The sequence below is a fragment of the Sciurus carolinensis genome, chromosome 8, assembly GCF_902686445.1.
Source record: "Sciurus carolinensis chromosome 8, mSciCar1.2, whole genome shotgun sequence".
In the NCBI taxonomy this organism is placed as follows: Eukaryota; Metazoa; Chordata; class Mammalia; order Rodentia; family Sciuridae; genus Sciurus; species Sciurus carolinensis.
In genome coordinates this window covers 93,615,969-93,629,791 of record NC_062220.1, presented here as the reverse complement: position 1 = coordinate 93,629,791, position 13,823 = coordinate 93,615,969, and the positions used below count along the sequence as shown (strand labels likewise).

Genomic DNA, 13,823 nt, shown 5'->3' with positions numbered 1-13,823 from the left:
TTCCATCCCTTTCCAGTGTTTAATTATTTTTGTTTTCTTTTTTATATTCTTAAGTTTTTGAGTTTCTTATTTAAACTGCTTTTTAGATATTTATATTTTTGAATATTTATCTGATTGTCTGAAGATATTTAATTCAGGTCTTATTTCTGCATAGTATTCTTCTTCTGCATTGTGAACTTTGCGTTGTTTGTGGTGTGAATTTCACCAGCTAAAATATTTGAGTCTGATATTTGTTAACTTCTTATGAAGCTTTATACAGATAAATAGGCATCTTTTATCTATTTATTTTGTAGACAGGGTTGGTGTTTTCTAGTACAAGTGCAACTAATTCTATCAATATAGTGTGCTTTTTTTCAGTAAATATAACTTTTACTTCTCTCTTTTCTTTTTCTTTTTCTTTCTTCCTCTCTCTCTCTCCCTCTCCCACAACCCCTCATGATAGCAGCTGTGGCTGATCATCTTTTTATATTTTGGTTCTATTTATTTTGCTGAATACTAAGATTTCTCTTCCTACTTCCTGTTTCCTTCTCCATGTGTTTTCCAAAGGGTTAAAGGGTTTTTTTTCCTGTTTATCCTCTTCTATCCCAAAGGAATGCCTTTCTGATATCTAAACCATTTATCCAACTCTGTAGTCTGTCTTCAGTTTTCCAGGGCTTTTCTCTTTCCCAGGGTATTTGAGTTCAGTTTTGGTTTTTGTTTTTGTTTTTGTTTTTTTTTTTTTTTTTGCGGTACTGGGGATCGAACTCAGGGCCTTGTGCTTGCGAGGCAAGCACTCTACCAGCTGAGCTTCTCCCCAGCCCCTTGAGTTCAGTTTTGACCCCTCACTTCTCTCTTTTCTGTGTAGCTTTATGGGTCTTCCCTCATTTTCTGCAAAGGTTTATGTCAGGAATATGAGGTACAACTCTGCTTTTTGTTGTTTCCTTTTCCATTTATAGGTAGTTTGAAGTTTGTATATTGTTTTTGGTATTTGCAGTTGTACTATTCTACTTGTTGATATGTGGAGAGATTTGGATTTAAGCTGCTATAATTTTCCTCAGGCTACCCTGAGTCCATTTTTAATCAAGGCTAGACAAAAACTTAACAACAATAAGATTCAGGAGCCTCCTTATCTGTTTCAGTGTACATTTCTCTTCTAAAAGTGAAAACTTCAATTTTCAAATTTCAAATGTTCCTTTCTTGAAGAGGGACTCATGCATTTCTACAAGACTGAGTAAAGAACTTTTTGTGTTTTGAAAAATGGATTTTAACTGAGTAATAATAATTGAAAGTAAATGCATAACCACTGTCTTAACAAATTTTGAAAAATATAACTTTTTCTTTTGTGGTGTTGGGGATTGAATCCAGGGCCTTGTGTTTGCGAGGCAAGCACCCTACCAACTGAGCTACATCCCCAGTCCAAAATAGAACCTTTTACAATTTCCTTTAGATTTAGGATATGTAGTGCTCTAGTGTTGTGTATTTGTAGCAGTGTCATCAGTTTCAATTCCTTGCTGTTAAAATTTTCTAAAGAGGCATTCTTTTTTTTTTAATAGCTTCTCTATATGTATTTTACTAATGCAACTCACATGATTAACTCATTTTATGTCACATATGGTTACAATTGAATATTTTAGTTGGGTAATGTTATTTCTAATACCGGACTTCTATTTATTTCCTAGCTAATTCAAGGTTGTATTTGGTGGAGTGGAACAGTCATTTTGAAATTTCTGACATCTAAAATCTTAGGTGTTTCAGACCATGTAAGTACTTTCTAATTAAAACATTAAATTCCCAAAAGTATGTAGCTACCTGAAAACCTTGAAACGATCTATTCTTATCTCTTCATTTTACAAAGAGTCCCATATCTTTAAGGTCCCTAGACTAGTTATTTGTAGATTCATTAATAAAGGCCTGCAGATCAATGATCTTTGCATCAGCTAGGAAAAAAGTATATCAGTGAATGCTGACATAGTCTTCTAAAAAAACTAATAATTTGTTTAGTTATTATAGTTTCAGGTAAAACACAGTCATTTAAATAATTTTTATCTTTATCATAGATATTAACTTGCAGTCTGTACTTAGCTTAAAAATACACAACTAAAAATCTCAATGTGGTTTTATTTATTGATAATTATGGACTAAAGATATGATTTGATTTTTTAATCTGTAATTGTTAATATAAAGAGAGACTGCTACAATTTCTCAGTCTTTTCATGTTTTAAAAATTATTTGTAGAGCCTTATCTCTTGTGTGGTATTTATGAGTGTTTTAAGGCTAATAAATTAGGCCCTTTTCTAGGCCTAAATCCCTACTTAATTAACTAGCTAGTTTATGGAACAAAACACATGCATAAAATCACATTTGATTTCTAACACTTTCTGTTAAGAAATAATCATTCATGAGCATATCATACCATAATGTATGAAATTCACCTTACTTGGTGCTTTCTAATCAGGGCCCTCTCTAATATTGAAATTATGCTAACTGAAGCAAGTGATTATGGTACTTCTCTCTAAATGGCCAAGTACTATTTCTATCCAATGAAGCATGCATACATGTTAATGTTAAATAAAATTTCTAAATGTAAGCATTTATTTGCTATTTGTTGCTGGCTCTGGTGATTTGTTAGTTTTATTTGTTTTTGCTGTTGTCTGGTATATCTGACACACTCCCTTTTATCCTTTTTTTTAATTGTTTTATTGACTCTTCTTGTAGATTATTTTATGATAAAGTTTATTTAGGCCTTCTAAGTTATATATTTGTCAGCTAAGTTGGTCTCTGATTTTGTCTCTTGCCTTGCTCCATTTTGTCACCTATTTCTTTACGTGTCTTAAAAGAAATACATGTATCCTCCCTTGGTAGTCCTCAATGACTTCCTCTAGGTGAAGCTATGAGAAAAACTTGAAATTCTAGTGGTTTGATTAACTTATTGGTAGTCACCAGGATGAACTCTGAATTGGAAAAATAAAGAGCAACTCTAAATTAGTTGATAGATAAGAGGAACAGTGAATGAATGAGAAATACTCATGACTATCAAACTTGATATAAAACAGTTTTGTCCTATCAAATAATTTGAATGAGCATTTTACATGCCAAATATTTTTCTTTTTCTGGTCTTCTAAGAATTTAGTGCAAAAATAATTGTCTCACCAACTATATGTAGTAAATCATTAGTAGAAAATAGGAACTCCACAATGGGTTTGTTTATGGCATATAATTTTAATGCCTAAGAGATCAAGTAACTAAATCTAAGTAGATGTATAATTGTTCTGATTCTTATGAGGAATCACTCTCATTTAATGGCTCAAATATATGTTTTAAAAAATGTCAAGAAGTATCAAACATAATCATCATCTGAGGCTTTGTGAAAGTGACAGTGCACAGAAAGTTTGTTTATGATTTATAATGTATGGTGAAAGATGAAATCTTTTGGGTGAAATGAACTTTTTTAATGATAAATTATCTGATTATAAAATCTTATGATTTTAACTGCATAGTAGTTTCTTCCCAACAAGTGCTGATTTTATCTTTATCATCTCTGTTTATTTTTTTCTGACCTGTTTCTCATTTTCTTTTCTTTTGATATTTCTTTTTATTTTCAGTTTACCTTGATAAGTCAACACAGAGTATATTTGACTTACTGCATTTTTTAAGGCATATCTATGTATCTCGGATTTATCTGCTCTGTAGACTTTATGACTCTTACATCAAATCAGTTATTACTGACTATAATTATTGATGTAATTTAAATTCATTTTACTTTATTTTTTTCCAGATTCGCCTGAGTGACCTGATAGCAGCCAGAATCTTAGGGTATACAGATTTCGATACCTTAGTATATACCTGTGCTCCTGAATTTGACTTTATGGAACGAGCGGTATGAATGTTTCTCTATTTTTTTTGCTCCTTAGTTTTTCCTTTAATCTGAAACTTTAAATTTTCACTCAGAAATGCCCAATTTACTTACCGTATCATTTTAAACTATAACTTTGCTAACCATATGACCTATAAAATCAATAACTAATAGTTCCTGTCTTAAGTTAAAAATACTACAAATATTATGAAAGTTCTTAACAGGGTCTTGCCAAAAAGGTATATTATTAATAACTTTTAATAAATACATAAAATTTATTTTAAGTGTTAGGTATCTTTTAAAATGCTTAAGTTATAGAAAGTACATGGTATTAGCCTTTAAAAAGTGCTCAAATTGTTAAACTTTAAAATATTTGTTTCCTTATAAGATCATTAAAATTAAGAGCAGGAAAGGATCTTAGTAACCCTGTAATATAATTCTTTTATTTGCAGATGAAGAAAACAAAGCTTATGGATTCTAATGCATCCTAGAACTCCCAATCCATTACTCTATGTGAGGCTTAATCTTTTTCTTCCTAGATCATCAAGAAATTGTCACTGGATCAGTCCTTGTCTAATAATTGAGTTCTGAATTAGTGGTAAATGTAGCATTGAAATTTTACAGTAGACTCTTATCCATCCATCCAGTCATCCTTTCATTGATAAATGGTTACTGATCACTAATTATCTATGAAGAAGTTTGCGGTGGGACTACAGAGGAAAATGACCTGGTTCTTGCTTTCAAGAAATATATAGTTCAGTTTTATAGCATATCACTCCCTATCACAAGAGCAGATCATGAGAATTAGCTACCTGATGTTTCTTCTTTCATTTATACTTTCAGTAATAGTTTTCTTCCTTGTTAGCTCTAGCTTCACTAATGAAAATAATAGAGCCTTGCAGTATAGGAAATGACAATATGTGGCCCAAACATCAGTAAACTCATATGTTAAAACTTAATATTATTAAATAAAGAAAAAAAAAATAAAATCAAGAGAAAAGACAATAGAATGGACAGAGCTAACTTAGGTTTAAGAGTTTTAATCAATAAATTTTTTGAACAGTTAATATTGACTGTTTTTACAATTTTTATTCTTGCATTGGAATGTTACAGCTGATAAATAAATATTCTGCTAATTACAAAGTAAGAAATATCATCATCGCACTCAGTTTGACAGATTTTTACTAACAATGTAAAATTCAAAAAATAACTATTCTGAATAATTTACTGTTTTTCAGACTCCATTGAGGTACACAAAGACATTATTGCTTCCAGTTGTTTTGGTGATTACTTATTTTATCTTTAAAAAGGTATTTTTTAAAAATTTTATTACTTGCTTTTGGGTTCAAGATAAAGATTGTAATAATAGATTAATGCTAATTTCTCATAGTTCCTTCTGAGGTTTAGAATGAATTCTTTCCCTCTCTAAATTGATTTTATTCAAGTCTTTATATAGTATTGTACTTTTGTTGTAGAAAGGCATATTATTAAAGGTATTTTATTCTTTCAAAAGATTTTATCAAATTTATTACTATATATGAAGACCTAAATTAACATTGTAGGTATGCTGGACAATAAAACACAGCCATTCCTGTCTTGTACAGTTCTATGGAGTGGGAAGTGGCAAAAATTAAGCAAATTATCACATAAAAAGTTAAATAATTACAATTGTGATGTTCTATGAAATCAAAGTACAGTGCACCTTTAGTATCTCTCAAATATAAAGCACATTCAAAGAAGTCTTGATCTATTTTGAGTAGAGACACACAGGAGAAATTTGTATAATCATTTAAAATCTTTTTCTACATTTTTACTGTCTTCACAACAGAGCAAAATAATTTTATAATAAAGAAATAATCTTTAAAATACCGCTGGCACATGTTTTTGGTCTAGGCATGGCTTAACTAAAAACCTATTTAATGACAGTGGATCCCTTGGGTTATACATCCATTTATTTAGCAATTTTGAATCATCTTTATTTACCAGTTGTCTTGCTACAAGTCAGCATGAATTTATTTTATATTTTAAAGCAGAAGACAATAACATGATTTCTCTACCACAGTACTGTCTGTGGTCCTCTTGAAAGGAGTTTTCTCTAAAGTCAGATTGCATACCTTCTCTATGGAGTTTCCACATCCACATTTCTCATTCCTCTGTTTCACACAGACTAGAAATAGTTGATTGGAAAGGCATCTCCTTTTCTATTTCTGTAGTTCCCCCCCCCTCCAATTCCTTAGGGACCTCTTAGAAATAGAACAGAGAAATGAGAAGGAATGGGCTAGATGTGAACAAGTTCAATGCACTCCATTCCCTTGGCCCTCTCTGGTGCAGAGTGAAGGTTTTCTGCATTAGCCTATTTCCATTCCATCATGGCAAACTGTGGCATTTTTACAGGGCTCCACCTAGAGGGGCTAATACATAAATTAACTATTGAGTGGATGGTCAGCCAGTGTCAGGGAAACATAGCCAGATCTACTATTACTGTATTTTTTAAAAGAGCTTATGAACACATTACTTACCCCAGAGACATCATAGCCCAAACTGTACATGGGCACACACAAACACACACCCATCCCTGCAACCACTAAAATTTCACTCCTTTCTCCTTTCTACTTCATTGTAAACACTTGAGTTCTTTATTTGACTGTGGCTTACTTCTTACTTCAGAAATATTGTCTTTTGATTTTTGGTACCAGGGATTAAACCCAGGGGGGCTTTGCCACCTAGATACATCCTCAGTCCTTTCAATTTTTTGAGACAGGGGCTTGCAACTTAGCTAAGGCTGGCCTCAAACTTGTAATCCTTCTGCCTCAGCCACTGCACCTGGCTCCTTCAGGAATATTGTTGATTTAAATTTTCTTTTATAAAAAATCAGGAAAGAAGGAAAGGTATGCATGGTATAATTTTCCTGTGACAATATTGAATCTTAAACTCTTATAAATGACATTATATTTTCTATCTATAGCCCATTAAATTGGCACTTGCTTATATATGTGACTAGAATCTCATTTATGTCATTTGATGCCTTATAAATTGTATTAATATTACAATTATGTGTCTGTGGAACTTGAAACATTTTTCTGTAAAGGATACTCTTGAATCAATGATGAAAGTTAAAAATTCTAAACTCGGATTTAATTTTCAATTACTCTACATGCAACTATGTATTTTTCTACAAATTTATCTTTGAATTATCCTGTGGAAAGTTTTTAAGTTACCTGTAAATTATTTGTGTTAAATAAAATAACTAAAGCCTCTTTTGGTCAAATTTAGGCTTCACATTTTCTTTCCATTTTTCCTTTTCTCCCACCCACAACATCATCTGGAACATTTTAATGAGTATTCTCAAACCTTCTGTGGCTGTCACTTGATTGAAAGAGAAAATGGGGAAACAATTATTTTGTAGCTAATTTAACAATAATCTGGAGTTTTGAGTAAAATAGGAATATAAATGGTTGATTGATTGATTCCTACTTTTCTTGGGAGGCCAAGATAAAATAGTCTCTGAAAATACATGAAAGAAGCAGATTCCTTTGTAGACAACAAAACACCCCCCCCATCCTCCCCAGCACAATAAAAATATAAACTTACAATACTAGTAACTAGTTATTCACACTATAAAAGTTAGAATTTTAGAACTGAAATGGAACTTAACATGTTTTCAAATAGAATCAAATTATCATTTTAAAAAGTTATTTACCTAGGGCAGAGCTGGGATTAAACCATTCCTGAGAACTCACTTTAATATTAAAAAAATTCTTCTTTTTAGTGTGGGGTTTTTATATTAATGAATCAGAGCACTTGAAATATTTCAATGTTCTTTAGAAAAGTCTCATTGATTTGATTCTATTCACAGACTTATCGTGATATTAAATGTGTCTTATCTACAAACACTTATCTAAGGTAATTATATCATAGTTGTTTTTAAACATATCAGGTTAATATTAAATAACTTATGGAAATTTTTTTCAAATGAGTTTACTTTAAAATTATAATTAAGAGGATACAAGAGCCAATTTAGATGTTTCTTTTTAAAAAGATTTCTCTTCTTATAAATTTCCTTTATGTATTTAAATTTATTTTGGAGATATTTATACTTGTAAAATAATTCAAAGTTTAAATTGATTTAATTTTAACATACCACTAGAATTTGAAGTCATTAACCTGAATTAAATCCAAAATTTAATTTGATCATACTTATTTGTTTGTAACTTTCAGAGAAAGAATAATTGTTTTTCTGACTATTAATGAAATGTTTTTATACACTTATTGTTAAAATAGTTTGTTTTATCACATTTTTAGTGGTTTCAGTGAAGTTGGAATACAAGGCCTAAGCAGATGCCAACAAAAAATAACATGTCTTAGAAGTCATACATAGATAGATTGCTACAGGACACAAAAAGTACATTGTGAACCTTCTGAGGAAAATGTTATCTCCATTTAAATTTTTTATCTGTAGTTACATCATTTAATTTTATTTTTCAGAAGTTTAGATTCACAAAAAAATTGTGAATATATTGCAGAGAATTTCTATGAATCTCTTACTTCATGCTGCGTTTTCAATTAGCAGTTTTGTGTGGTTGCCAGAAGACCTAATTAAGACCTTAGCATTTGTTGAAATCATGTCAAAATAAAGGTGATAATAGACCCCCTGGACTTTGTTCTAGTCAGAGGGAGGCCAGGGGAATGTTCCTTGACATTCTAAGACATTATTTTGAAAACTGATAACTACTCATGTAAGGAATTCATGAGGGAACTTGGGATGTTTAATTGGATAATAGATTTGAGGGGTATGTGACAACTCTCTTTAGGTATTTGAGAGGGTAGAATGTGGAAGAAAACAGACTGGTGAGGGTTAATGGATGGAAGATGCTTAGCTCAGAAAAACCAAGTCTTTTTCATCGTTTACATACCAGAAAATGACAGGTTTTGTGTGTATGGACAGAGCAGTCCTTCAAATCACAAATATAATACAATGCATGTTTGTAGCAATACATTCAGGGAAAACAGTATGTATTAAAAAAGAGAAAATATTCCCTCTCTTAGATCTACTTCACAGAGGTACTCATTGTAAGCAGCTTCATGTATATCATTCTAGAAAACACATGGAATTATAATGTTTAAAAATGGAATCATAATATTCTTATTATTTTGTAGCTTTTCACTTTTATTTAACAGTGCATCATGGGCTTTTGCCTAGATATTTTTTTACATTTTATAGTACTATTGGCAATTATTATTTACCACCATGAGTGACCACCATGTATTTTGTCATTGCTATATCTATGAATATTGAAATTTATTTATTTATTTACCTCCCAGGGTTGCCACATGTATTTGAGGAATTAATGTGTAAAATGCTTATAATTGCTGATAGAACAAACATTCCAGTGTTAGTTGTTATGGTAATTCTTATCAAGCTTAGTCTAAGGAGTTTTTTCATATGGGTTTTATATGTATTTCCTCTTTTTTTCCTGTTGAATATAGTAATTTTTTGTATTTTTTTAACTTGTCATTACTGGTTTATAGGAAATTTTCTTTGATTTGTATCACTTTTGTATCCAGCACATTATCAAACTCACTATTTAGTTATCATTTTCAATTGATATCTAGATTTTCTAAGAAGCTTATCATATAATCCAAAAATGATATATTTCAGTTTTTATACTTCTTTTTTCCCCCTAATTTACATATTGGCTAAAAGTTCCAGAACAAATTTCAAATGCAGTCATAAACAGTTTTTTTCTTATTTTGTTTCTGGCACCGAGGTAAATACCTATAGTGGTTCACTGTTTCAGTTGATGTTAATGTAGAATAGATGACCTTTATGAAGTTAAGAAAGTTTTCTTTTGGTCCATATAAACCAAAGTAATTTTTATAATTAAAAGTGGTGGTTGAAAGTATATGGTATATGTATTATATCTCAGTAAAACTGGGTTTTATATTTTAAAACTGGCTTTTAAAAATGTTTTAAGTTCATTATATGGTTTTTCTTCGTTATTAATAACTAATAGTAAATTTTTTATCATGGTAAGAATTTTGAACATGAAATCTATCCTCTTAGCAATTTTAAAGTGTACAATACAGTATTATAGACTAGAAGTACAATGTTGGGTAGTTGATCTCTAGAATTTATTCACTTGCTTAAATGAAACCCTATTCCAATTAATTAGTAACTTCACATTTCATTCTCATTCCACTTGATTACAAAATAGGTTAAGAATTCACATATACATTTCTCCAAAGATGACATGGAAATGGCCAAAAGGTGTATTCTATGAATTTGACTATTTTAGTTTCTTCACATAAGTGGAATCATGAAATATTTGTCTTTGTGTAACTGGCTTGTTTCACTTAGCATAATGACCCCAGGGTTAATCTATACTGTCACATATTACAAAATTTCATTCTTTTTATAGGATGGATAATATTCCATTGTAATATTTTATTTATCTATTCATATGTCCCTGAATATTAAGTATTGCTTCTACATCCTGACTATTGTGAATAGTGCTGCAATAAACTTAGGAGTGTTATTATCTCTTCAATATCTCAATTTCACATCTTTTGGATAAATATCCACAAGTGTGATTACTGCATTTTATGGTAGTTCTATTTTAAAAAAACTTCTGTACTGTTTCTCAAAGGAGCTGTAACATTTGCATTCCCACAGTAATGTGCAAGGATTCTGTTTTCTCCATATCCTTGCCAACATTCGTTGCTGTTATTTCTTTTATTATAGCTATCCTGACATATATAAGGGATAAGCCATTATGATTTGGATTTGCATCGGTTGGCAATTCCTATGTCACCTTTGGAGAAATATCTATTCAAGTTCTTAGTCCATAGCCTGTATTGTAATTGAATTGTTTTTTTTTTTCCTTTCTTCTCCCTCCCTCCCCCTCTCCCTACCCGCTTCCTCCTCTTCCTTCTCCTCTTCTTTTGTTGCCATTGAGTTGTAGGAGTCCCTTATATGTTTTGGAGAGTCACCATTTATTTATCAGATAAATGTTTAGCAACTTTTTTTTTCTATTCTGTATGTATTCTTTTCATTCTGTTTCCTTCCTACACAGAGGCATTTTAATTTGATGTACTCCCACTTGTCTTTGTTTGCTTTTCCTACGTGTGTTTTTAGTGTCATATCTAAGAAAATATTGCCAAGAACAATGTCCTGAAATTTTTCTTCTATATTTTCTTGTAGGAGTTTTACAGTTTCAAATCTTAAGTCTAAGTCTTTAATCCATTTTACATTGATTTTTGGGTGTTGTGTAAGATAATAGTTCAATTTTATTTTATTTTTGCATGTGGATATATATGGTTTTCCTAACAATGTTTGTTGGAGACTATTGTCCATTATTTCATCTTGTCACAATTATCAAAGACCATTTGATCATGTGTGTGGATTTATTTCTAAGCTGCTCTCAAATTTTTTCATTGGTCTACATGTCTGTCTTTATGCCAGTACCATACTGTTATTTTTATGTTTTTTATTAGTGAATTATATTTATACATAATAATGAGATTCATTTTGACATATTCATAAATGCACATAGCATAATTTGCTCCAACTTAATCTTCTGTACTTCCCTTTTTACTCCTTTCTTTCCTCACCCTGGTCCCCTTCTCCTATTTTATTGGTCTACCTTCTATTTGTTTACTGTTTTTAATTGGTTACATATAAAATCAAGTTATATATAAAACCAAATTAAGTCATACATAAATATAAAGCAGAATTCATTTTGATAGATTCACACATGCACATAGCATAATTCGGTCAATTTTATTCACTGGTTCTCCTGCTTTTTCTCTCCCCTCTTCCCTCCCCCTTGGTCCTTCTACTCCACAGATCTCCCTTCTGTTTTTGTGATATCCCCTTTTTTTTCTCTAGCTTCCACCTATGAGACAGCATATTCAACCCTTGACATTTCGAGTCTGATTTATTTCACTTGGAATGATATTCCCCAGTTCCATCCATTTACCAGCAAATGCTATGATTCCATTCTTCTTTAGAACTGAGTAAAACTACATTGTGTATACATACCACATTTTCTTTATGCATTTGTTCATTGATGGACACCTCCCCTGGTTCCATTAGCTGCCATAAACATTGTTCTGCATTTATTACTATAGTATGCTGATTATACTTCTTTTGGGTAAATGCCAAGGAGTGGAATAGCTGGGTTATATAGTGGTTCCATTCCTATTCTTTTAAGGAATCTTCATAGTGCTTTCCAAAATAGTACCAATTTGCAGTCCCACCAAATATGTATCAGTGTGCCTTTCCCCCAACTTCTTGACCAGCAGTTGTTATTTGTATTTTTTTTAATTAATTTTTTTTATTATTGTAAACAAATGGGATACATGTTGTTTCTCTGTTTGTACATGACGTAAAGACATACCATTTGTGTAATCATAAATTTACATAGGGTAATGTTGTTTGATTCATTCTATTATTTTTCTCCCTCCCCCCCACCCCTCCCACCCCTCTTTTCCCTCTATACAGTCCTTCCTTCCTCCATTCTTGCCCCCCTCCCTAACCCTAACTCTAACCCTAACACTAACCCCTCCCACCCCCCATTATGTGTCATCATCCACTTATTAGCGATATCATTCGTCCATTGGTTTTTTGAGATTGCCTTATCTCACTTAGCATGATATTCTCCACTTTCATCCATTTGCCTGCAAATGCCATAATTTTATCATTCTTTATGGCTGAGTAATATTCCATTGTATATATATACCACATTTTCTTTATCCATTCATCAATTGAAGGACATCTAGGTTGGTTCCACAATCTGACTATGGTGAATTGAGCAGCAATGAACATTGATGTGGCTGTATCTCTAAAGTATGCTGATTTTAAGCCCTTTGGGTATAGGCCAAGGAGTGGGATAGCTGGGTAAAATGGTGGGTCCATTCCAAGCTTTCTGAGGAATCTCCATACTGCTTTCCAGAGTGGCTGCACTAATTTGCAACCCCACCAGCAATGTATGAGTGTACCATTTTCCCCACATCCTCGCCAACACATATTGTTGCTTGTGTTCTTGATAATCGCCATTCTAATTGGGGTGAGATGGAATCTTAGGGTAGTTTTGATTTGCATTTCTCTTATTACTAGAGATGTTGAACATTTTTCCATATGTTTGTTGACTGCTTGTAGATCTTCTTCTGTGAAGTGTCTATTCATTTCCTTAGCCCATTTGTCAATTGGATTATTTGCATTCTTTGTGTAGAGTTTTTTGAGTTCTTCATAGATTCTGGAGATTAGTGCTCTATCTGAAGTATGATTGGCAAAGATTTTCTCCCACTCTGTAGGCTCTTTTTTCGCATTGCTGATAGTTTCCTTTGCTGAGAGAAAGCTTTTTAGTTTGAATCGATCCCAGTTGTTGATTCTTGCTTTTATTTCTTGTGCTATGGGAGTCCTGTTGAGGAAGTCTGGTCCTAAGCCGACATGTTGAAGCTCTGGAACTACTTTTTCTTCTATAAGATGTAAGGTCTCTGGTCTGATTCCGAGATCCTTAATCCATTTTGAGTTTAGTTTTGTGCAGGGTGAGAGATATGGGTTTAGTTTCATTCTGTTGCATATGAATTTCCAATTCTCCCAGCACCATTTGTTGAAGAGGCTATCTTTTCTCCATTGCATATTTTTGGCCCCTTTGTCTAGGATGAGAAAATTGTATTTATTTGGGTTTGTGTCCGTGTCCTCTATTCTGTACCATTGATCCACCTTTCTATTTTGGTACCAATACCATGCCGTTTTTGTTACTATTGCTTTGTAGTAGAGTTGAAGATCTGGTATTGCGATACCCCCTGCTTCACTCTTTCTGCCAAGGATTGCTTTAGCTATTCTGGGTTTTTTATTCTTCCAGATGAATTTCATAATTGCTTGCTCTATTTCTGTAAGGTACATCATTGGGATTTTAATTGGAATTGCATTGAATCTGTATAGCACTTTTGGTAGTATGGCCATTTTGACAATATTAATTCTGCC

General features: G+C 32.0%; 1 protein-coding gene across 1 annotated transcript in view; it reads left to right on the top strand.

The window, feature by feature from the left end:
* Positions 1–13,823, top strand: part of Dpy19l2 (dpy-19 like 2) — a 107,786-nt gene that overhangs the window by 61,501 nt on the left and 32,462 nt on the right. Inside the window, exons 13-16 of the mRNA XM_047562026.1 lie at positions 1,659–1,739; positions 3,755–3,856; positions 5,071–5,142; positions 7,689–7,735. Coding sequence (XP_047417982.1) covers positions 1,659–1,739; positions 3,755–3,856; positions 5,071–5,142; positions 7,689–7,735 — 302 coding nt within the window. The remainder of the gene's footprint in view (positions 1–1,658; positions 1,740–3,754; positions 3,857–5,070; positions 5,143–7,688; positions 7,736–13,823) is intronic.